The 23,990-nt window shown below is 40.4% G+C and overlaps 1 protein-coding gene and 1 long non-coding RNA gene across 5 annotated transcripts; one reads left to right on the forward strand and one right to left on the reverse strand.

Moving 5' to 3' along the window:
* Positions 1 to 6,462: 6,462 nt before the first annotated feature.
* LOC111578510 (uncharacterized) lies at positions 6,463 to 9,764 on the reverse strand. The gene is made up of 4 exons (XR_004848580.2): positions 9,679 to 9,764; positions 9,522 to 9,575; positions 9,041 to 9,099; positions 6,463 to 7,098 (listed from the first exon to the last, which is right to left on the reverse strand). It is a non-coding gene; the product is annotated as an uncharacterized LOC111578510 (long non-coding RNA).
* thnsl2 (threonine synthase-like 2) lies at positions 7,411 to 23,962 on the forward strand. 4 transcript variants are annotated; one of them, XM_023285356.3, is made up of 10 exons: positions 7,411 to 7,425; positions 7,512 to 7,605; positions 12,491 to 12,722; positions 12,918 to 13,112; positions 14,800 to 14,952; positions 15,369 to 15,608; positions 16,795 to 16,943; positions 19,376 to 19,501; positions 19,629 to 19,783; positions 21,446 to 23,962. In XM_023285356.3, the coding sequence occupies exons 3-10, from the start codon at positions 12,500 to 12,502 to the stop codon at positions 21,669 to 21,671; spliced, it is 1,467 nt and encodes a 488-aa protein (XP_023141124.2). In that variant the 5' UTR covers positions 7,411 to 7,425; positions 7,512 to 7,605; positions 12,491 to 12,499; the 3' UTR covers positions 21,672 to 23,962. The 4 variants fall into 4 exon arrangements, with proteins under 4 accessions (XP_023141124.2, XP_054860118.1, XP_054860117.1 ...); XM_055004143.1 differs by lacking the exons at positions 7,411 to 7,425; positions 7,512 to 7,605 and adding an exon at positions 9,887 to 10,025; XM_055004142.1 differs by lacking the exons at positions 7,411 to 7,425; positions 7,512 to 7,605 and adding an exon at positions 10,104 to 10,516.
* The last annotated feature ends 28 nt before the right edge of the window (positions 23,963 to 23,990 follow it).

A 23,990-nucleotide genomic window follows, 5' to 3' on the forward strand; every position in this document is an offset into this window, starting at 1 on the left:
GACATATTTTGTGGATTTTTGTGAATACAACCCCTGCAGTATACATTAATTCAATATTACATTTTTATTTTATTTGCCCTTGGGTGCCTAGACATTTGCATACTTTGCATATTTTTGCAGCCAAGTCTTAATTTTGTCTATACTCGTATTGATTGCTAAACTGTTGGCCAGAGAATTTTAATTATGTTCAGATAATTCCATGACTGAGATGGCCATAATTAATATCCATTTTGTAAGGCTATAATGCTAGTTTATAGGGATGTCATGATACCAGAAATGTGCTAGTCTTCACAAATCAAAACTGCTGTGCTAACACAAATCCACACCATTATAAGTTGACAGCCTGAACAGTAATTACAGTTGCTGTTGAAGCCAGTGTTATACTTTCCATGTCTGCAAGTATGCGTGACATAAATTTCACTATCTCCTCATGTCTGCAAGAGTCCACGCAGACATTTGTGTACAGCCCAAAGTTTGTGTCCACAGGGCGACAAAGGCAATCATGTACATGGTCATGAAACAAAGCAGGCCATAGGGCCCTGACAAACGAACAAAGCCAGTTAAGAAATAGCGTAGTAGAAGAGCATTGTGTAACTTGGAAAGGGTAGTCAGTAAAATCAGTAGTAAGTGCATGCATGGAAGTGTAATGTTGTACATGCAAAAACATGAGCCAACCATCAGCTAACAAAACCAGATGAGTGTCTCGGGGACAGGAGTAGCACTGGCACACTGGGCTCAGGTTTTCAGTGTTGCCAGTGATCCTCTGCCACCTGTAGGGCAAGCAGCCACACCAAGCAGATGACAGATGGGGAGAGGATGTGGTGAGAGGGTCGACACTTTTGTCAGTAGTGCACACGCATGGAGCATGCAAATGGGTTATTTCATCTTAAATCATCAGGGGCCTTTTGTTTGACCACCTCTGATTTGCTTGAAACTTAAAAAAAAAAAAAAAAATTATGGATATTTAAAACTTTATCTATAAAAATTTTAGTTCTGTGATTTTTTCTTTTATTCAGTTTTTCTTTTAAACTGCAGATAGACCCATTGTGACATTTATTTTCTTTCTTGTGACCAAGTATTCAATATTATAAAATATTATACATGTTTTGTTTTGTGTTGTTGTGACGTTCACCTACATGTGATTCAGAAAATATCACTAGTTACTTCTGCATCATCAGTTTTTGTTAATGTGCGTGCAACCATGGGACCTAACATTACAGCTTGATTTACACCGTGTCCCAAAAGTTTGTTCTCCCCAGAAGAACAAAGCCCAAAGGCTGAATATGCAATATATTCAATTTATTCAATAACTAGTATTTCCCCCTTTCACTTTGATCACAGCGTTCAGGCATGAAATGCACGATTTTCTTGAGTGTGGATGGTTCTATGTTCCTACACCTCCTACACAGGAGTGGTGGAAGATAGAGTTGAGCTGTTTCATGGTGATTGGTGGTGGACTGGTAAAGATGTGACTGTTCAGGATTCCTCAACAGTTCTCAATTGGATTGAGGTTAGGAGAGTTTGGTGGCCATTTCTCTTTACACAGAAAGCCAGGCAAATGCTCAGAACAGGGCAATGTGAGCAGGGCCACCATCTTGCATAAATACCAATTCTGAAGGTCTGTTAAACATTTTCCATTCAGTTACAGGCCTCAATTTTTCCTTCTTGCCAAAACTAGAAGTAGTGCCTTTTCTAGAATGCTGTTGGTACAATATTGTGCATTAACAGTGGTACCTTGAGGCACAATGTGCAGTTCTGAGCGACCTGAAGCGGACATAGTCCCCCAAACCATACTATGTTCACTGAATTTCGCTTGCTCAGAAGTTGGTGCTTCTTCACTATCATCTATATAGATGCAATCGTTTTGTCTGCCAGGTGTCAGAAATAAGTAGAGAGGGCATTCATCAGAGAAAATCCAATTCTTCCTATCTTTTGGAGTCAGAGTTACGGACTTCTTTGCTAAAGCCAGTCTCTTCTCCTTTTGCAGTTTGGTGAGTTGTGGGGTACGTTGCTTCTTGCAAGTTTTCAGCGCCAATGTTTCTGTTAAGTAACGATGTACAGTTCTCTTAGAAACATCTCCAAGATTTTTCAGCCTCTGACTGAGTCACTTGCATGACTGGTGTCTTTTACCCTTAGCCTTTCTGATCAGATCCTTGGCTCTTGCAGTTGGCAAGATGGACGTCCTGAGTGAGGCAAGTCTTTGAAGGATCATTCTTTGTTGTACCTTTGCCACCACTTCTGCCAAGGGCTTGAGCTAGCTGCTGATGAGTTTTTCCTGCATTTTGAAGTGCAATGGCCTGTGCAAAAATCTCAGACTCTGAAAGAGTAGCTTTTCCACCCTTCCTCTTGGCCATGGTAACAACGCTTTTAAAATTTGGTTGAGTGTAATGCATTTTGGTCAAGCAAGAAATTTATATTCTGGGAACTGACAGTGTGATCAGACAAACAACCGAACAGTACCTGATTAACCAGGTGTAACCCATTTGGTGACAATCAAACATGTTGTCCAGTAGGGAGAACAAACTTTTGGGACACGGTGTATTTATTTTCTTTCTTTTTCAACTAGTCCATAATCAGAGACTTTTTGACCTACTTGACTAATATTGTAGATTCTGAAGACATGAGACACAACTGTTAAAATTTCAGGCTTTTATCTTTTATAGCTCCTGAGATATTGTCATTCAAATATCGTTCCAAATTTCAATCCCCGAAAAATGTGCTAAAAGCAAATAGACTACTTACTACTTAAAATTTTCTTGGAAAATATTACACATATTCAGCTAAGAGTTCAGAAATAACTAAATACATAGCCACTATTAATGTTAAAAAATCAGGCAAATCAGAGATGGTCAGGCAGAAATTGTTCTAAAAATGTGATGTTTTAAGATAGAAGGGCCCAGATTTGACCTACTCTGCATGTATGAAACAAAATCCTCCAAACAAACTTCTGTGGACCAGTAAAGTATAAGAATATAATTTTGTTGATATCAAATGACCTGTTGGCTCTGGCCCCTCTTGGCTGGAATTATGTGTATAGATACAGATGTCCATCTTTGAGCTGCTTAGATCAGTTTGAGGTGTTGGATCATTTAAGTCTTCTGTGACACGGTTTGCATTCTGGATTTTAGTTGTAAACTCTTGTTGTGTGACAGCAGACCTATCCCTGCACATGCACTGGCCAGTCTCTCCTCTACTTACACTACTAAAGTAAACGTGGCCTGTCATGTTTTCAGAATTTAACATTGACTTTGTATCAGTTCTTGTGTCATTCCCACTAGCTACAGACAGCTAGTTAGCATTACATCATCTACAAACACCTATGAATATATTGGATTTTGGTATGAAAAAAGTGATAAAATTATGGTATGAGACTACAGTTAAAATGGTTGTTGTTCATGCTGTAAACAGGCCTGCAGTTGATTGTTTGTTTTTAAAGGGAATTAATACCTTTTTATCTTGGAGTTAATAGCTAAGCTAGCCTGAGGTTAATGGTGTAGAATCAACTTTATGATGTTCAGTGTGAAACACCAGCATTACTCCACAGACAGTCATAATTCTCATGTCTTTATTGTTTTATCATCTGATGTGCACATGCAATATGATATATGTGGCCCACCGGCCATGGCTTGATCAAGTCTAAATTATAATTTGAATGTAAGTGTACATGTGCAAAGTCAGTCATATTAATAAGATTAATCAGTCCAGAAACTGAAAAGAACTAATTGGGTAACAGCTCAAAAGTTGCTCTTTGAGATCTTAAGTGCATACTCAAATGACACAATGTGATGAAATACTTCTCCACATAAACGTGACCAAGGATAAAACAAGAATACTTGCTGCTGAGGTCATTGGAAGCCTGTGTCATCTAATCTTGCATACAGTGGATGTATTAATGCCCAGGGTAAGTGAAGTATCACTCCTATAACACTCCTCAGAAGTTGGACGGGCATTGAAAACTCAAGATTTCCACCTTCTGTTTTTTTTTCTACTACCGAAGCTCAAATCTAATCTTACTTGACCGTCCTAGTTCCACACTATTGAAATGTTGTCTTTAATATTGTGTGTGTGTGTGTGTGTGTCTGTCTGTCTGCCAGCTTTGTTTACATTTAACAGATAACAGTGCTTTTAAGAAGTGTTATTTAGCTGTTCTTTCATTCTAACTGAAAAGTATATTCTTGCTCAGCATGTCATATTGAATCAGAATTGCTTTCATTTGTTCTTGCCAAATGAGCAGTCACTGACTCTTCTGTCAAATTTAAGTTGACATCTCTTTTTTGAAGTGTTTAAAGCTATAACCACTAAATCCCACCTCCAGGGAAACTGCTGTTTTGTTTTAGTAACTGCATTTATTAACTTTAAAAAACTAACCAGCGCTGATAACACTAACTGTAAATAATCCAGGAACCTTAGTTCACAACTGCCCTTGAATGTAAAGTTTCTTTTGTTAAAACTGAGTAAAAGAAACATGATTTCCTAAAGTAGCTGAGTCGTTTATAGCAAACATTACTCAGACAGGAGTGAATGGTGTACTTGTTGGGAATCATTTTTAGCGGTACATTAATTCACATCGGTTACTGAGTATTTTAATTGACTCAGACTCACCCTTCTTAATAATTGAGAGTGTTCACTATAACTGTTTTTTTTTTTTTTTAAATATAAGATTAATCTTGTAATCCTAACTTATTTTGATAGTTGAGCTTTGATCATGCTCATGCAAGAACAGCAGACTTTCACAGAAGTAGGGTAATGCATTAGCAAACATTCCACACATGCACACTAGAAAAAATGATGTTGACCTCCTGACCACAGCTTTGTAGTTGATTGTGTTTGGCTGAGTAACATGAAAAACTCAGTATGCAACCAAGACTAGGGATATGGAATACAGAACATCCACCATGACATACAAGTTGCGTGCAAAACAGGCGTCCAGTTTACTTTACAAGTGGTCACAAATGTTGGGCTCATAGACCCTAACAGACTTATAGGTGTTGACATTTTCATTTTGATGACCTTTGTGTGGAAACCAGGAACAGACCTGTGGTTGTATGTAGTTATAGGATTGGGACTCTGTTAGATTACCCATGGGTCCAGGGTTAACATGAATACAAAACCTACATAACATTGTTGACTAATAGCAAAGATGTTTCAGGCTAACTCTCTTGCATGTCTTTGACTGGAAAGATGCAGCAGAAATTTGTGGGCAGACCTTTTGGCTGAGAGATAACTGCACTTTTTACACTAATGTTAAATCTTTTGAACTTTGGTTTGGGCTATACCACACCTTCAAACTGCACAGAGAATCAGCTAAAAACCTGCTACCGCAAACTGCACTGTTTCATTTTACCTGATGTGGTTCTGGTAAAAGCAGTTGTAAACAACATTGTTGAGTGTCATGTATCTACATTGAACCACTTGTAGATGTCTGGAATATTCTGTTCAGTTTGAATGAGCATGCCTTCTAAGACCAAAATGAAGACATTTTACATTTGAAAGTATTTTTTATCATGTGCAGAAATGTTGAGTGAATATTTTTTGAGGGACTGTTACTAATTACATCTACATGCTCCTCTTTTTAAAGTGTATTTATTTCTATCCTGATGGCTTTTTTTGTGTGTCTGTGCATTGTTGGAGGGAGTGGGTCGTGTCATTATATGTTTTATGTTATTTGCATGATTTGAAATTTTGTAAGCAAATTTTTGTAAATTCTTCAGTGTTACGACCTATATATATGTTTTTACATGTTTGCAGATGTGCATTAAAATGAATGATGGAATAAATCAACTGTGTTTTAAGTCCATTATTACTGCAAGCCATCTATAACTGAAGTCATGGATTGAAAATCTCTCTCACCTAAACCTAAATGTCAACGACACGTGTCGGTCCTTGTTTGGCGTCCGCTCTTGAATCTCTTTAGAACATGGCATAATGTGCTGCTTTTTGAGACGAGCTCTATTTAAGTGATATTTGGGTTCAACAAGCTTGGCAGTAATCAGATTGTGTGACTGGTGAAATATATAAATACTATTTTAAAATTAGATGATCTGAAAATATTCAAGTGTGACAAATATGCAAAAATAGAAGATATCATTTTCACATCAGTGTACTTTCAGGAACAAAATCTAACTCCTGTAACTGCTCTTACCGCTTTACAAGTATCTATTAGACATACAGACTCAAATGTGTGCTGAAGAGCTGACAGTTTTTCATCACCAACATGTTGATTACACACATAAAGAAAGCACAAACTTTATATCTATCTTCTGATCCTTCATCCTTCACTGTCAAAGAACAACTCATCAACATTTATATTATTTATGCTTTAAAGCCAACATTAAAATAGTCTTGTAATTAATTATAAATTCTGGCAAAACAGTCAGTGCAGTCTTGTATATTTACAACACTGTACATGTTGTATTTAGAGGAGATATACAGAGTAAAAACAAACACATTTAGGGCAAGAGCTTCATTAATACCTTTATTGCACATTTAAAATATATTTTAACAAATATGAGATGGAAAGATGTATAAATTAATGTAATAAAAGGCTGAAATAAATAATGTGTATAGCTTACAGTAGTGTAAATACTTAACTCACGAGTGTGCAGTATTAAGAGAGGGAGTTAAATCTGCAGTGCAATATTATTTTTACTAAAAAGTATGAATTACAGTAGAAATGGTAAACATGACAAACCATAATATAAAAGAATACTTCAAATATGGTGCAGAGTGCAGCAGTCTGTACACTGAGAACATGAACATATCCAGCGATAACACTGCTCACAAACCTGTGAGCCTGTCAGTCTTACCTAGATTGATACCTGCGCTGAACCTGCATCTCTGTGGTGCCACAGAAGATGATCTTCATGTCAGGAGACTGCAGGTGGAGGTGCTGCAGGTCCTCCATCACTGCTGTGACAACCTCAGGTTACTCTCACTGCAGTGGATGAGGAGGACATTGGTTGCTGCTTGTCGTCACCAGGACTGGATGAATAAGTGGAGGAAGTTCTTCCACCTCAGACAACTACAGCTCAGTGATCATGTTCTCTGTAGCTCTCAGCTCACATCAGATGTTGCTGCCCCCAATGATCCACATAATGGCTGGAAGGAAAATACAATTTAACGGTCAGATAAAGATCCACAGGGTTCTTCAATTCCAACTGCAGTTACTGTTGTCAACAAACTACTTAAAGCTACATGTAGCAGGATGAATGCTGCACTCTCCTTGGGCTGGCTGTGTTATGCTCCTGTGACATAATGACCGTGCCTTGCTTTGACCAATCATGACAAGAGGATGCACTATAAAGCCGGGCAAAGGGGTTACTCACTGTTCTCTTGCTGCAACATCAGGGGCACGCCCCGCTTCCCCTCACTTCCTGTTTGCCTCACTTCCTGTTTGCCTCACTTCCTGTTTACCATTGCTAACAGGTATGGTAGCAGTTGCTGCATTGTTTGCCCTTTTTTTTAAGGCTGTGTTCATGTCTAGTGGTTATAGAGGCTGTTTATTTTTATAGGGTCACTGTTGGGTGTCCATAGCCAGAGAGCTGAGCCGCTCGCTGACTGCTGTATGTCCAGTTCGAGCCGTGAGCCGCTCGCGAGCTGTTACTGGTAGGTTTCCTTTGCTTACGATCCCATAATGTGTTTATGTTGCATGTGTGTAACAGCTTGTCATTTTCGGCTGTTACCGTGGCTGCCGGTTGCTCCCCGTTCCCTTGTGGTGGACAAAATTTACTGATTGGCGGGCCGCCGCTTGTCTGGAGCTGTGCTGGCTACACGGGGTCCCAAACGTAGGAGACGCTGCTGTTTTGCCTCCGTGGGTTTGTTTCGCAGACGTGGGTCTGTGTTACCGACGCTTGCCGGTCGGCTTCGCCTTCTTTCAGTCTGTTATCTGCTTTTGTGTTGGCGCTGTGGGTGTTGGGCTGTTTCCAGCTTGTCTCTGTGGCCGCTGACCAACGGTTGTACATACTGCTTATTTTAATGTTCAGAGTGCATGTGTGAAAATAGGGTTTAATTTTCTCTCTTTTCCCCTTGTTTTTTTTGAGTATTTACTGCAGTCACGTGGCTATTTGTGTTTGTTAGGTATTTTCTTTGTCTGATTTTAGGATTTGTGTCACGTGACTGCACTTGATTAGTCATTTTGTATGCAGTGGATTTTGTTTAAGTATAAGTTAATGTTCATTCATTCAGTTAATTGAATGTTTCAGTTTTGATAAATTAGTTTTTTTTATTATGTTAAGTAGTTCTCTTAAGTGCTGGTAATTGTTATTTTGTCAACTGATTTATGGAAACCTGTTAATAACTGTTCCCTTCCCTTTGTGGTTTGCAGAAGCTGTGGGCCTCCGGTGGTGGGGACTGGTGTCTTCAGGTGGTGGGAACCCCTTCCTGTGTGGCGTGCTGCTCATCCCCTGGTTGTTTTTTTTTTTTTTTTTAAATTCTTCACTCAGGTGTGTGTGTGTATGTATGTATGTATGTGTGGGTGTGGGTGTGCGCGTGTTCACGTGTGAGTGGGGTGATTTCTCTTGGGCTCCCTTGTGATGCCCGTTGGCCCAAACCTCCACCAGAGAGCCCCCAGCTCTGATTAGTCCCCAAACCCGTCATTTAACAATCTCGTGTGAATGGTTGTTTTTTTTCTTTTTCTTGGTTTTAAACTGAGTATTTTCGGTATTAAATAAAATTTGTATTTTTTTGCCTGCACTGGAACCATGTCTCCTGCCTCATCAGTAGAACGAACCTGAGTTGCCTTCTCATTAGTGGTGGTTATAATTCCCTGGGTGAAAGTCCCAGGGTGGCGTTGTCTGGCCGGTGTCTACATTCAGTAATTGTAGCACGTTAGTTTATCCCCGACCCCTCCGTGCGCCACATACAGATGGAGTCTAAAGTTTGCTCTTTGTTACTTTATTCTAATGTGTCATAATGTGAGCTTTGGACAAAAAGGAAAAGAAACAGCACTCTGATCACATGAGCTCCACACAATTATCTGACAATACATTGTTCCCTCAGCTCAGCTGTAGAGAAACAGCAGCAGAAAGTAACTATCACTCACCTCTGTGGTTGACTGTCATGCTCTTGATATGGTGGGTAGACTTCTGTCATGTTACTTTTCTGAAAGAAAAAGAATAATTTCAATAGATATTTTTCTCAGTATAATGAACAGAAGCTGTTGAAAACTGTCCACAGTCTGACACTGATATTGAACCAAAGAACATAGATATTAACTCAGAACTGAACTGTTCTTTATTCACTGAACTGACAGATCGCCATTCATCAGTGACTGTGTTCTGTGGTTAATTTAATTCCATGAGCTCATTTCTATCTGCTGACCATTAACGAACAGCATGGCGACAACAGTTAAAACACTGTAGTAACGTTATCGATCCGTTATGATTGATCAGCTGTGACCTGTAAACCCATTTTTCATCACACTAAAGCAGGAAACGTAACCTGAGATCTACAGAACAAATTTAAAACACGATGTTCGAACAGGTTTGCCTTCAGAGGTTACAGGTAGTCTAAAGTTAACTCACACGATAACTTCAGCTGCAGTCACGTAGGTCACTCTCTCAATATGTCATGCTGTCCTGAAGGAAAACAATACAAGTTACTCGTGACTTTAACGCTGACCTGTGGTGTCTGTCTCGTCGGTACATCCTGTAGCAGTCGGTACAGTACCCACCTGTACACTTGCACACTCCAGTGTCTTCGGCTCTGTCCCGCCCTCGTTGCTCTCCGGGTCCATCTCTTTTCTAAATTACCTTCTCTGGACTGGCTTCAGAAAAATCCAAGATGGCGATCAGGACGTTACAGATGACGTACTGTTGGCTACGTCCAGTCCAGTCCAGAGCCCTTTAGCCGTTCTGTCACTTTACAGATTCTAATTTCCCGCTTAGAACTTGCAGGAACTTTCTGTTGTCTCCGTGTATCTCACATGACCATCAAGCATTTTTTTTTCACCTCCGCTGTCGCGACTCTCTCTTTCAAAGGCTCTGGCCCCGTCCCACTTTCCATAACGGTTCCTCTGACAAGTCGAGGTAAGCTAGACGCTGTAATGACACTGAACAGGAGATATCTATAGCCTGAGGCCTCTACTATGAGGCAGAATTTATAGTTATCGAGGTAACTTCAGGATAATAATCACCACTGTCAAAGTTTTCACTTTACAAGAAGTCATGGTTTATAGCAGCTATCATACTTGCTAAGTACACAGAGCAAGAGCAATACTTGCTGTTATCACAAAATGATTTAAAAAGATATTCAGCAGATACACAGCACCTGGTGTCAGTCGTTGCTGTACACTATTGAATAAAATCCTTAGAATAATTTTATTTAATAATAGTCCTAGGCAGTCATCATTTGTGTGACTTGGTGCTAGTCGTTTTTTGCTTTGAGTTACACTGTTGCATATAGGAACGGTGGTTAGCTTCGTCGCCTCACAGCTGGAAGATCCCCGGTTCGCGTCCCAGTCTGGGCCTGGGCTCCTTCTGCATGGAGTTTACACGTTTCTCCCACAGTCCAAAACATGGTGAGGTTAATGGGTGATTCTAAATTGTCTGTAGGTGTGAATGTGAGTGTGATTGTTAGCCCTGTGATAGACTGGTGACCTGTCCAGGGTGTCCCCTGCCTTCACCCTAAGTCAGCTGGGATAGACTCCATGACCCTTAGACAATGAATGGATGGAAGCTGTCCTCCATGCAACAAGGCACCTGAGGCACAGAGTTACTAATTGTGTACTCACTCGTAATGAGTAACAACATGGAAATGTCACCAACAGAAAACACAGTTAACACTAGAGATCACAATAGTTCCTCTGTTGCAGAGCGTACTGGGAACACATGCCTGCTCCCAGCATTATGTTGAGGTTCTGACACACCTCTGTTTGACCTCTCAGACACCCAGATCAGCTGCAGTTTAACTTTGGGTCAGCTGAACTGGTGCTCATTTTGACAGAGCAGATGGGCTCAGTTTAGCACGGCTGTGTTTAAAAATGCAGTAAATTTTGGTTTACCCAGACTGGTTGTAAACCTCTGCTTGGTGACAAAGCAGTGGCCCCAGCAGCTGAGCTCTCCTGACATGTTTCTGTCACTGCAGAAATGCAAAGTGCACTGGCTGTAATAAATGATCTGCTTCAACGAGGTGCTGCTTTACTGTACAGAAGCTCAGAGAAGTGAGTAGACAACTGTAAGGTGGAGGCAGAGTGAGTGAGAGCTATTGATACATGTATTAAATAGATATGATATGTTACTGTCTACTGTGGAAATGTAACATACATATTGTGTGAAATTAGAAGTTGGTTTGAATACAGATGTGCAAGAAAACCCAGGGAATGCCAATAATGGATAGAATATCTAAAGTAAGACAGTTAGACTTACTTCAGAATAAGTAAGCAGTTCCTCATAAAGGTTGTTTCAAAGTTCAACTTTTATCTTTCTCATCATGGTGAACAGCTTGTCAGAAGATCTATGCCTCTTAGTTTAGTAGGCATTAACTACAAAGCAGCAACGACTGGCACCAAGTCATCTGAACCTGCTGAAATAGTCTGTTTAAATCACTTTTGTTACAAGAGGTAAGTAGGTATGGTGCATGCTCTGTGTGTGGTTACGTTAGCTAGTGTGATGCACGCAACATGTGCTTACTTAGCAGGTATGATAGCTGCCATAAGCCAGGAGCTTTCATAATGTGAAACTTTGACAGCGGTATTTGTTAATTTTCAACTACAGCGCAGACCTCCTAACAGTTACGGCATGCTTCAAAATACTAACTGCTCAAACTCATGGGCAGACAACTTTGTATGAAGTTCTGCATTCTTATACACTACTGTTCAAAAGTTTGGAGTCACTTAGAAATGTCCTTATTTGTGAAAGAAAAGCATTTTTTTTCAATGAAGATAACATTAAATGAATCAGAAACACAGTCTAGACGTTGTTAATGTGGTAAATGACTATTCTAGCTGGAAACAGCTGATTTTTAATGGAATATCTACATAGGGGTACAGAGGAACATTTCCAGCAACCATCACTCCTGTGTTCTAATGGGACATTGTGTGATTTGTGTTGAAAGGCTAATGATGATTAGAAAACCCTTGTGCAATTGTGTTAACACATGAATAAAGGTGTAAGTTTTCATTGGAAACATGAAATTGCCTGGGTGACCCCAAACTTTTGAACGGTAGTGTATATCATTAATTTCATATACTTTTTTAATATTGTCCTTTTTAGTTACTGTAACCACGTTACCTGTTTATTGTGTTTGTGTCTTTACCAATTCATTATTTTTGTGATTTATCAACTGAACTGAAGACAGCTGCCTTCTTGGGCCCCTAGCTGCAATTGCTCCCTTTATCCAGTTGGTAAACCAGCCTTGCTCAGGTGGTCTTTCTACAGTTCTGATTATATAGAAGACACTTTTGAAAGAGATGTTTTATGAACTGAGGTTTGAAGTACAATCTGGGAAATTTGTGAAGGGCAGCTGTAGCAGATGTGTGACTCTTTGTTGACAGGTTTGCGAGATGAAATACTGCAGTACTCGTGGTGGGGTCCATGGATGGGACTTCCGGGATGTGCTGTTTTCAGGCTTTGCACCAGACGGAGGGATGTTCATGCCAGAGAGTTTGCCTGTGCTTAGCTCAGACACCCTGAGGTGCTGGAAGGGGCTACCTTACACCAAACTGGTGGTGGAGGTTGCCTCACTGTTCATTCCCACTCAGTTGATCCCCAGAGATGATCTTGAAGGTGAGCTGGGGGAATATTCACTACGATAGCAACATGCAGTTTGACAGTAATAGATATGTAAAGGAATCATAACAGGAGATCAAGGTATATCTTGAACAGAACTCATACTATCAGTGTGAACTAGGTAGCCAATGGATGCAAAACAACTAAAATGTTAATCGAACAACTTCCTCTCTGTGTGTTTCCGTCTCACAGTCCTGGTGGGTGAAGCCCTGTCTGGTTTCTCTGTGCCTGAGGTTGTCAGAATTGCCCGGCTGAAGAACGGTTTGTCTGTCTTGGAGCTCTTTCATGGAGACACCTTGGCCTTTAAGGACTTAGCTATGACCTGCACTGTGCGCTTCCTCGACTACTTCCTGCGAAAAGAGAATCGCAGAGCTATGGTTCTTGTAGGTAAGAAAGAAAAAACATCTTTTTACTGTTTGCTAGAGAATAAAGTCCAAAACCATATCCAGTATTTCAAAAATAAAACCTTTTTTCATCCAATGCTGTATGGAAAAGCTTTGATTAGATGTAGGCTGGAAGCCATTTTCAAGAAAATAATGTGGTTTGGGTTAAAGTGACTGTTGGAGAAATGTTGTAGTTTGAGTTTATAAACATTTACTTCATTAAGGTTTGGAGACCTTTGTTGTCATGGTTACAAAAATTGTGAAATTTTAAACCATCATGATTAGGGTTTTAAAAAAGTTGACTGCTACTAGAACAGAGCACACAAACACTGGTTCGCCATATTAAGGCTTAAACTGTTATAAATCCATCCATCTACCCCAACCTCCTCCCAACACTGAATTACTAAATCTGTAAGCATCACTTAAAATCTTCCTTTCGCTTCAAGACTCATAATGACTAGGAGCCATAACAAATGATCAATACAGATGTTTTCTTCCTTCTACATTTGGTCAAAAACATATTAGCTGGAGTCTCCAAATGGTCATGGCAAAAAAACAAAGATGACTGCTTCTGTGTTACTTCCATAATTTGATGTGTTTAATTGAATTCTTACAATCTTTGGCCTAATACACTGCCCGTCCAAAAAAAAAGTTGCCACCTGGATTTAACTAAGCAAATAGGTCAGAGCATTCCATTGGATAATTACCACAGTGATGAATATTTAACCCTAGCTTTTGCAGTGAGTAGCTTCTCATTTCTTATACAACCATGTTTAAGCGGTGGTGAACCACTATAGTGGTGAACCATCATCTTCAAGGAACAAATGTGGTCGGTCATGTGGTTTGATGAGTCCAGATTTACCCTGTTCCAAAGTGATAGGGGCATCAGGGTAAGAAGAGAGGCAGATGAAGTGATGCCCTCATCATGGCTAGTGTCTACTGTACAAGCCTGTGGAGACTGTGTTATGATCTGGGGTTGGTCAGGTTCAGCAACTTTCAGTGCCCAAAGAATGAGGTCAGCTGACTACCTGAATATACTGAATGACCAGGTCTTTTCGTCAATGGAGTTTTTCTTTCCTGATGGCATGGACATGTTCCAAGATGCCAGGATTCATGGGGCTGACACTGAGTGGTTCAGGGAGCATGAGACATTATTTTCACACATGGATTGGCCTCTACAGAGTCCAGACCTCAGCCCCACTGAGCATCTTTGGGATGTTCTGGAGAAGACTTTGCACAGCAGTCAGACTCTCCCATCATCAATAAGATCTTGGCAGAAAATTAGTGCATCTCTGGACAGAAATAAATGCTGTGACTTTGCAGAAGCTTATCAAAATGATGCCACAGCAAATGTGTGTCGTTCTCAGAGCTAAAAGCAGTCCAATGAAATATTAGAATGTGTGCAACTTTTTTGGGGGGGCAGGTAATGTATTTTAAACTAGCTTCATGCTACAGACAAGAGCTGAGGGAAAAACAGCAGCACATTGTATCTGTAAATACCGTGTGAGGCTGAATGTGAAGACCCTTCTCACTTTTGCATCTAATTATTATTGCATTTACTGGACATTTGCACTACCCAGACAAAGAATTTGTTTAAATTTAGTGCTTGCCTATTGTCAGATAGACATTATTATATACTTGATAATAAATGTCATGTATGTGAATCAGTCCACTTGTGGTTTGATCTCCAGGTACATCAGGGGACACTGGTGGCTCAGCCATCCAGAGTGCAAAAGGTCTCCCTGGGTTGGATGTGGTGGTGGTTTACCCCCGAGGACGCATCACTCCAGTGCAAGAGAGACACATGATCTCCTGTGTGCAAGATAATGTCCATGTGTTTGCAGGTACACTGGTCGAAGCTTATATTAAGTTATTTATACTTTAAAGATTTTCTTAAAAAGTAGATCCCCGGTTTGCGTCCCGGCCTGGGATCTTTCTGCATGGAGTTTACATGTTCCCCCTGTGCATGTGTGGGTTTTCTCCAAGTACTCTGGCTTCCTCCCACAGTCGAAAAACATGCTGAGATTAATTGGTAACTCTAAATTGTTTGTAGGTATGAATGTGAGTGTGATTGTTTGTCTCTATGTGTAGCCCTGTGATAGACTGGTGACCTGTTCAGGGTGTCCCCAGCCTTCACCTTAAGTCAGCTGGGATAGACTCCAGCACCCCGAGACCCTAATGAGGATTAAGCGATATATAGATAATGGATGAATGGATCGAGTTTCTTAGAATCAAATGCGATCTGTTTCTATTTTGTTAGCGGACGGCAGCTCAGATGACATAGACCAGCCTCTGCGCCGTCTGTTTGCTGACCAGGACCTGGTGAAGTCTCATGGCCTTATGAGCCTCAACTCAGTCAACTTCTCTAGAGTCATGATACAACTCGCCCACTTCATCTATGCTTATCTGGAGCTCAGTGGAATGGAAAAGGCCGACGCTGACACAGCCCTGCCTGAGCTGGAGGTGGTGGTTCCAACTGGAGGGGCAGGAAACATTGCAGGTGGGTTGATTACAGCTATTCTACACAGCTGATAGTTCATTTGCCTTATGTATTCTTTGCCTTAGTTACATAATAAACAAAAAATAATTTCACATTTTGACAGTTTTAAGGCTTAAACATTGGGGCGCCTAGATAGCTCACCTGGTTGAGCAGGTGACCAATGAATGGGGGCTGAAAGTTCCTGTAGCAGTGGCCACGATCCATGACATGATTTGAGATTTGTCATTTTCCATCTCTTCTCCCCAACATTTCCTGTCACTCTTCAACTGCTCCATACTAAAGGATTAAAAAAAAGTGCAAAAACAAATCTTTTTTTTAAACGAGTTAAGCACCTCTTTTAACTGGCAAAATATGACAACATTGTCCTTTTTTTTTTTTTTTTTACTGTTTTGATTGTGTAAATGCAATTACAACATAGGTGGCTCATAATTTTCTGCAGCTTAAAGGTTTGAGGGTTCGATTCTTTTATCCATCGTGTGTGCCTGCACATGACCACCTGGAGAAAAAGCACTGCACCCAGCATCTTTTCTGAGAGCGCTTTGCCTTTTTTTGTGTGTTCACTTCAAGAAAAGCTTTAAACTTTACAGGGAAACGCTTATATGCCACTGTTGTTTATTTTAAGTAACCAATCATATCTGTTATAAATGGCAAGTATAGGGGTGATATATCAAGATTTTGTTATGATGGCATCAAAACCCCTGACTAAGGGAGCCCTTTTTAATGACTGGAAGGTCTTTTCTGAGGGAGAAAAATGTTATACAGACACACACTCACATCACTCATTTAATTCCATTCCTGATCTAATTATACTGGCTTAAATTTTGAATTTAATTCAAGATTCATGTGAGAATTAGAGCCCTTCATTGTCACACACATGTCCACATTAGAGATGTGCTCTGACCGTATTTCACTAGCAGGTTTATGAGATCTTCAGATCAGGCAGATCACTTATTGAAAGGATCTATGTCAGCAGGATCCACAAAGTGAATGTTTCTATAACACAGGGGTTCTGTTTAATCGTTGATCTGTAGAGTTTATGTTGTCATGTGGGTGGAAAAAGTTTTTTTTTTTTTTTATCAGAGTAATCCTATCTTGAAAAGACAGACTTGTCTGTCATTAAAATGTTTTGTCCCTCTCACATGAGACATGCTTCTTAGTCTTTTATTGTTCTTTCTGTCTGTCTCAGCTGGCTACATCCTAAAGCAGATGGGCTTGCCCCTGAAACTGGTTGCCATGGTGAATTCTAATGACATAGTACACAGGACAGTAACTACTGGGGACTTTTCCATGGCAGCTAATGTCACACAAACTTTGGCCCCTGCTATAGACATCCAGGTACTGCAGCTACACTACCTATAGTTACAACATCTCATGTCAGAGGGATTGTTAAAGATATCGATAAAAAACATGACTTTCTCTATTTTATTTTCAAACACTATAACCACATCGTTTTATCTGACTGTGTAGTGGACCTTTCCTTTAATCTTGATCCAACTTATTAAAATTATTTGTAATTGGTTTTGTAAGAGAATAATTGCATACAGACAGACATACAGACCCAGTTCAAGGTTTGGCCACACCTTCTCATTCAATGGTTTTTATCTATTTTAGTTATTTTTTACATTGTAGATACATACTGAAGACATCAGAACTATGAAAGAACACAGATGGAATTATGTTGTAAGCAAAAGAAGTGTTAAACCAGAATATGTTTTATACTGTAGATTCTTTAAAGTAGTCCCCTTTTGTTTTGATTACTGCTTTGCACACTCTTGGCATTCTCAATCAGCTTCATGAGGTAGTCACCTGAAATGGTTTTCACTTCACAAGTGTGCCTTGTCAAGGTTAATTTGTGGAATTACTTACCTTCTTAATGTGTTTGAGATCATCAGTTGTGTTGTGCAGAGGTAGGGTTAGTACACAGTGGACAGCCCTATTTGACAACTGTTGAATCCATATTATAGCAAGAACCAATCAGCTAAGCAAAGAGAAATGACAGTCCATCACTACTTTAAGAAATTAAGGTCAGTCAGTCTGGAAAATTTCATGAACTTTGAATGTATCCTCACTGCAGTCACAAGAACCATCAAACACTATGATGAAACTGGCTCAGACAAGGACTGCCCCAAGAAAAGAATTCCAAGAGTCACCTCTGTTGCTGAGGATAAGTTCATTAGAGTCACCAGCCTCAGAAAATGCAAATTAACAGCACCTCAGATTAGAGCCTACATAAATTCTTCACAGAGTTCAAGTAGCTGACACATCTCTACATCAGCTGTTCAGAGGAGACTCTATGAATCAGGCCTTCATGGGGGAATTGTTTCAAAGAAACCACTACTGAGGATGAACAGCAAGAAGAAGAGGATTGTTTGGGCCAAGAAACACAAGGAATGGACATTAGACCAGTGGAAATTAGCGCTTTGGTCTGATGAGTCCAAATTGGAGATCTTTGGTTCCACCTGCTATCGCTTTGTGAGACAAGAGAAAGTGAATGGGTGATCTCTACATGCATGGTTCCCACCGTGAAGCATGGAGGAGGAGGTGTGATGGTGTGGGGGAGCTTTGCTGGTGACACTGTTGGGGATTTATTCAAAACTGACGGCTCACTGAACCAGCATGGCTACCAAAGCATTCTGCAGCGACATGCCATCCCATCCGGTTTACGTTTAGTTGGACCATCATTTATTTTTCAACAGGACAATGACTCCAAACACACCTCTAGGGTGTGTAAGGGCTGTTTGACCAAGAAGGAGAGTGATGGAGTGCTGCATCAGATGACCTGGCCTCCACAGTCACCTGACCTAAACCCAATCCAGATGGTTTGGGATGAGATGAACTGCAGATTGTTGGCAAAAGGGCCAACAAGTGCTCAGCATCTCTGGAAACTCCTTCAAGACTGTTGGAAAACCATTTCAGGTGACTACCTCATGAAGATCATGGAGAGAATGCCAAGAGTGTGCAAAGCAGTAATCAAAGCAAAAGGGGGCTACTTTGAAGACTGTAAAATATAAAACATTCTGGTTGGTTTAACACTTTCTTGTTTACAACATAATTCCATATGTATTCATTCATAGTTTTGATGTCTTGAATATTAATCTATCCATCCATCCATTTTCTATACACCGCTTAATCCTCATTAGGGTCACAAGGGGCTGGAGTCTATCCCAGCTGACTTAGGGTGAAGACAGGGTACACTCTGGACAGGTCACCAGTCTATCACTGGGCTATATATCGAGACAAACAACCACACTCACATTCATACCTACAAACAATTTAGAGTTACCAATTAATCTCAGCATGTTCTTGGACTGTGGAAGGAAGCCAGAGAACCCGGAGAAAACCCACACATGTACAGTGAGAACATGTAAACTCCATGCAGAAAGATCCAGGCCCAGGCCAGGATGCGAACTAGGAATCTTCTAGCTGCAAGGCAACAGTGCTATTTCTATAACAGTCAGGTCAGTTGTTCTTCATTGTGGACCAAACTCAAGCTGCTGGACAGATGGACTGATCTACCAATCCACAACGAATCCATACACGTTTGTTTTTCCATGTCCATAAGGTGCCTTTTGTATGCTGTAAGACATCTAAGCCATTTTAAAGCATGACAGGATTCTTTTCATGGAGCAAACCTCTGAATATATACCTCTGACACACCAAAGGGAGTTTTGTGGGAAAAAATCAGAGACTAGAGGGGACTTTTAAAGTTGCAGTGATATGTTTCTCCTCTCAGAATAGTGTCATGCTGCTGTATTTGTGGCCTGTAGGACCCGTACAACATGGAACGAGTGTTCTGGCTGCTGCTCGGCAGAAATGAAGCTTTAGTAAAGACCATGATGGAGAAGTTTCAACGTTCACATAGACACACTCTGCCTGAAAACCACCGCAAACTGGTACCAGTCATTCAGCATTCACTGCATCTACTGTATTTATCCAGACATGCTTATCCTCTGTGTTTATAGTAAGACCACCCATCTACCATCAATACTTCTATAATCTTCCCTTTGGTTTTTTTTGTAGCTGTCACAGGTTCTATCGACTGGCACAGTGACTGATGAAGGGATCCTGGAGATCATGAGGAGGTGCTGGGATGAAAACGAATATGTGCTTTGCCCTCACTCAGCTGTGGCTGTATGGCATCACTACCACTGTCCTCACAGCCCTGGGGTCAACAGGTCAGACATACTGACTTCTAATTATTCACATACACATATTAATTCTGACTTCTCTGTTGTAGAAATAGGTACCAGCAGGGTGGCCCAGGTCCTCTTACACTCTACTGATCATTCTCTGATCATCTTAAGCTTGTTGCAGTCGTCTAAAATGTCAGCTGAAACTGCACCAAACAATGATTTCAGCAGAGACAATTTGATGTTTAGGAAGTAGAAAATGTTTAACTCTGCCAAGACCTAAGAGGCAAGTCTAAACAAAAGCAAAGGACCAGAAGAAGAAGAGATCTTCACTCTTTCAGCTGTACTTAGATGAGTGCTTGGAGCTAAATGTTGATGTCAGCAGGGTAATATGTATTTCAAGCAGTACCTGCACTCTGACTCCCTCAGCTTTTATTTACAGCATTTTGACCAACTAGATTGGTCATATGGGTGCCATTAGTTGGGAGGTTAACAAGACACTAGGAGGTAACATGAGTCAAATATTGAATTCATGTCATTGTAAACATAAACTAGACCAAGACCACATGTCATGAACTCATTAGATCTTAACAGTGTTTGCCTGAGGAAGACTAATAAATAGGTAACATAGCAAGCAAAAGTAAAGGCAATTCTGATTTATTATGGGTATCCCCTGTACCAGATTTCAGTACACCGCAGAGGCAGCACAGTTTCTACCACTAACCTGTCTTTTTCTGATCTGAGGACTCAGTCATATTAATGCATGATTCTGTTTTTTGTTTGAATCATTACTCCTGTCACTTATAACTAGAAAAGCACTTGGAGAGCACAGTATTCTGCCAAGGTTGTTTATTCCCCCATATGGCATTTTCAGAAATGCAGCATTTTAGTGTTTTTTAGGAATGCAGCATTTGTTTATTAGTTATTGATGATCAGAAATTACGGTAACATAGAATGTGGCCATTTAATATAGATGTACTCACAAACAAAATGACCTTGCGCTGAGCACAGACGTGTGTTATGCATGTGTACGTTATGTACGGATACCAAATCGCATGATCTAAATATGTAGCGGATGGCAGGAATTGATGGGACTCGGAAACACCCCCACAATTTAATTAATTATTTCTTGTATCATTTCCAACGGATAAGTGCCGATAAGTCCGCAGCGGTGGATTTGTAGTAGGATTGCAATCATGTGATCATCAGCAGGCAGCTGACGTAGTGTTCACTTGTTGTCATAGTTACAGTGACGCCGTGCCGCTATCTCGCAATGATACAGAAATCTTTGATAAATCCGTGGATCCAGTCTATAAGCCACATCACTGCCCAGATCTAATCAGACAAACAGACGGACAAACATACGATCGTCACATAACTCCACTGTGTTCCTTGGCGGAGTAATAACCAAAAGTAATTGTTGAGTTCCAGTGATGCAGCAACTTTGCTAAAATGATTTCAGCAGACCCTGAAACATGAAGATGGAAACAAACCAACAGTTCATTCAGAGTCTAGCTGAGCTTAAGCAGTTCTGTGAGGAAGAATGATCCTGAATTGGTTCTGAGCATAGTGCAGGTATGTTCATATGAGGTTTTAGGCTACTGGCAATTGTGACTCTGTATCAGTTCTAAACTATTTTTCCATTAGACAGGGGCATGCAACGTGTGATCTCCAGCTCTGTAAGTAATCTCCAAACTTTTATTGCAGGTGTTATGTTGCAACAGCATCTCCAGCCAAGTTTCAGGCAACAGTGCTGAGGGCGGGTCTGACCTTTGACCTGCCTGAAGCAGTACTGGCCTTGGACAAGCTGCCCACCCGTTACCAGAACCTGGAGCGGAGCCATAGCTGGTGCAAAGACTGGGAGGACAGACTGAGAGAGTTCATCCAGTCTGTGAGTATAGTCAGGAAGAGCGGAGGGGCTTATTACACCTGAAAATGACTGACTGGACATCAAACAGCTATATATGTGGAAGCTTGGGTGATTCTGACAGTCTTTCATTGATCTATGCATTTTATAATCTGGATTGAGTAAGTTATATTGATGGTTAAAGTATCTTGTTGTGTCTTTGGTAGTCTTTGATCTGTAGTGTCATGTGACTTGTCTTTGTCTTTGTACAGTAAATGTAACACCACAAACCATTCAAATTGCTCAGTCTTCCTGCCACAATTTTAACAAAAATGTAAAGATATACTAAAGAAAAAATCAAGAAGTGTCTGTTTTCAGATATCATTTAACACTGAGGAGAATTGTCAGCTACAAGTAACAGAGAAGGACTCTCTACACAGCCTTTGTTACATAGAAACCCTCACTGAGACACTAAATGGACATGTAGGGAGGATACAAAATTGAATACATTTCAGAATGAAGTTAATGTTTTTAATTTATTTTCATATTTCTTTTTATGAACTCCTTTATGGATAGAAGGCTGTTTTTGTATTTCTACATCTGTGATTTCTGTATTTCTTAATTTCATCTTTAATTTATTTCTGTATTTCTGTGTGTATATGTTCATTGGATGGGTGGCCCAAACCCCAGTCTAAACAGAATTGGTCAGTTGGATGCAACAGACAGTAGCAAACGATTCCTATTAACTCTACATGAGACAAGTTAACTATGCTTGCCTTCCATGAACTCCACACAATGCTTTGAGTAAAGTTAGTCTGCCTTATTGACACACAGACACAGAAATACAGACACAAAGAAATGTAAAAATAGAGGATAAATAAACAAATGTAGAAAGACACAAATGTAGAAATGGATTTATTTCTACATGTATACACTCACTGGCCACTGCTAGTAAAAGGTTGAACCCCCTTTAGACTTCAGAACTGCCTTAATTCTTCATATCATATTTTCAACAAGGTGTTGGAAACATTCCTCAGAGATTTTGGTCCATATTGACATAATAGCATCACACGGTTGCTGCAGATTTGTCGACTGCACATCCATGATGCCAATTTCCTGTTCCACCACATCCTAAAGGTTCTATTGGATTGAGATCTGGTGACTGGATACCATTGGAGTGCAGTGAACTCATTGTCATGTTCAAGAAACCAGTTTGAGATTATATGAGCTTTGTGACATGGTGCATTATCCTGCTGGAAGTAGCCATCAGAAGATGGTACACTGTGGTCATAAAGGGATGAACATGGTTAGCAACAATATCAAGGTTGGCTGTGGTGTTTAAACGATGCTCAATTGGTACTAAGGGCCTCAAAGTGTGTCAAGAAAATATCCCCCACACCATTACACCACCACCAGCCCGAACCGTTGACACAAGGCAGGATGGATCCACGCTTTCATGTTTTTTACGTCAAATTTTGACCATCTGAATGTTGCAGCTGAAATCGAGACTCATCAGACCAGGCAATGTTTTTCCAGTTTTCTATTCTCCAATTTTGGTGAGCCTGTGTGAACTGTAGCCTCAGTTTCCTGTTCTTAGCTGACAGAAGTGGCACCTGGTGTGGTCTTCTGCTGCTGTAGCCCATCTTCTTCAAAGTTCCACTTGCTGCGCGTTCAGAGGTGGTATTCTGCATTCCTTAGTTGAAACGAGTGGTTATTGGAGTTACTTTTGCCTTTCTATCATCTCCAACCAGTCTGCCCATTCTCCTCTGACCTCATATCAACAAGGTATTTTGATGCACACAACTGCTGCTCACTGGATATTTTCTCTTTTTTGCACCATTCTCTGTAAGCCCGAGAGATGGTTATGTGTGAAAATCCCAGTAGATCATCAATTTCTGAAATACTCAAACCAACGCGTCTGACACCAACAACCATGCCACATTCCAAGTCACTTAAATTCCCTTTCTTCCTCTGTCTGATACTCCGTTTGAACTTCAGCATATTTCCATGAATACGTCTACATGCCTAAATACATTAAGCTGCTGGCATATGGTTGGTTGATTAAACATTTGTGTTAACAAGCAATTCAACAGGTGTACCTAATTAAGTGGCTGGTGAGTGTATATTTTGTATCAGTGACATGTTTCAGCCTTGGGGTGGCGCCACATAAGCAGCAATAGATTGATTACATAAGGATAGGTTTTAGCTTACACTGACCTGCTAGTGTTGCTCAGTAGCCCATCCTGTAGTACACAATACTGACCCCCTGATAGCAGAGCTGCTGCACCATGCCCAAAACGAATGGAAGTGATATGAATTTTGTACCAACTCGTTTCTTGAATCGTAATGAAATTAATAAACTTAATATATTTGTGGTATTTTGTTCCAGTAGAAATATGTTCCTAA

The sequence above is a fragment of the Amphiprion ocellaris genome, chromosome 17 (assembly GCF_022539595.1).
Source record: "Amphiprion ocellaris isolate individual 3 ecotype Okinawa chromosome 17, ASM2253959v1, whole genome shotgun sequence".
In the NCBI taxonomy this organism is placed as follows: Eukaryota; Metazoa; Chordata; class Actinopteri; family Pomacentridae; genus Amphiprion; species Amphiprion ocellaris.

What these genes read in the sequence shown, in the direction of transcription:
- thnsl2 (XM_055004142.1), top strand. An exon ending in AGGGGCAGGAAACATTGCAG is followed by an intron (nt 15,609 to 16,794) that starts GTGGGTTGATTA and finishes TGTCTGTCTCAG; the next exon opens with CTGGCTACATCCTAAAGCAG. An exon ending in CACAGCCCTGGGGTCAACAG is followed by an intron (nt 19,784 to 21,445) that starts GTCAGACATACT and finishes CTTTTATTGCAG; the next exon opens with GTGTTATGTTGCAACAGCAT.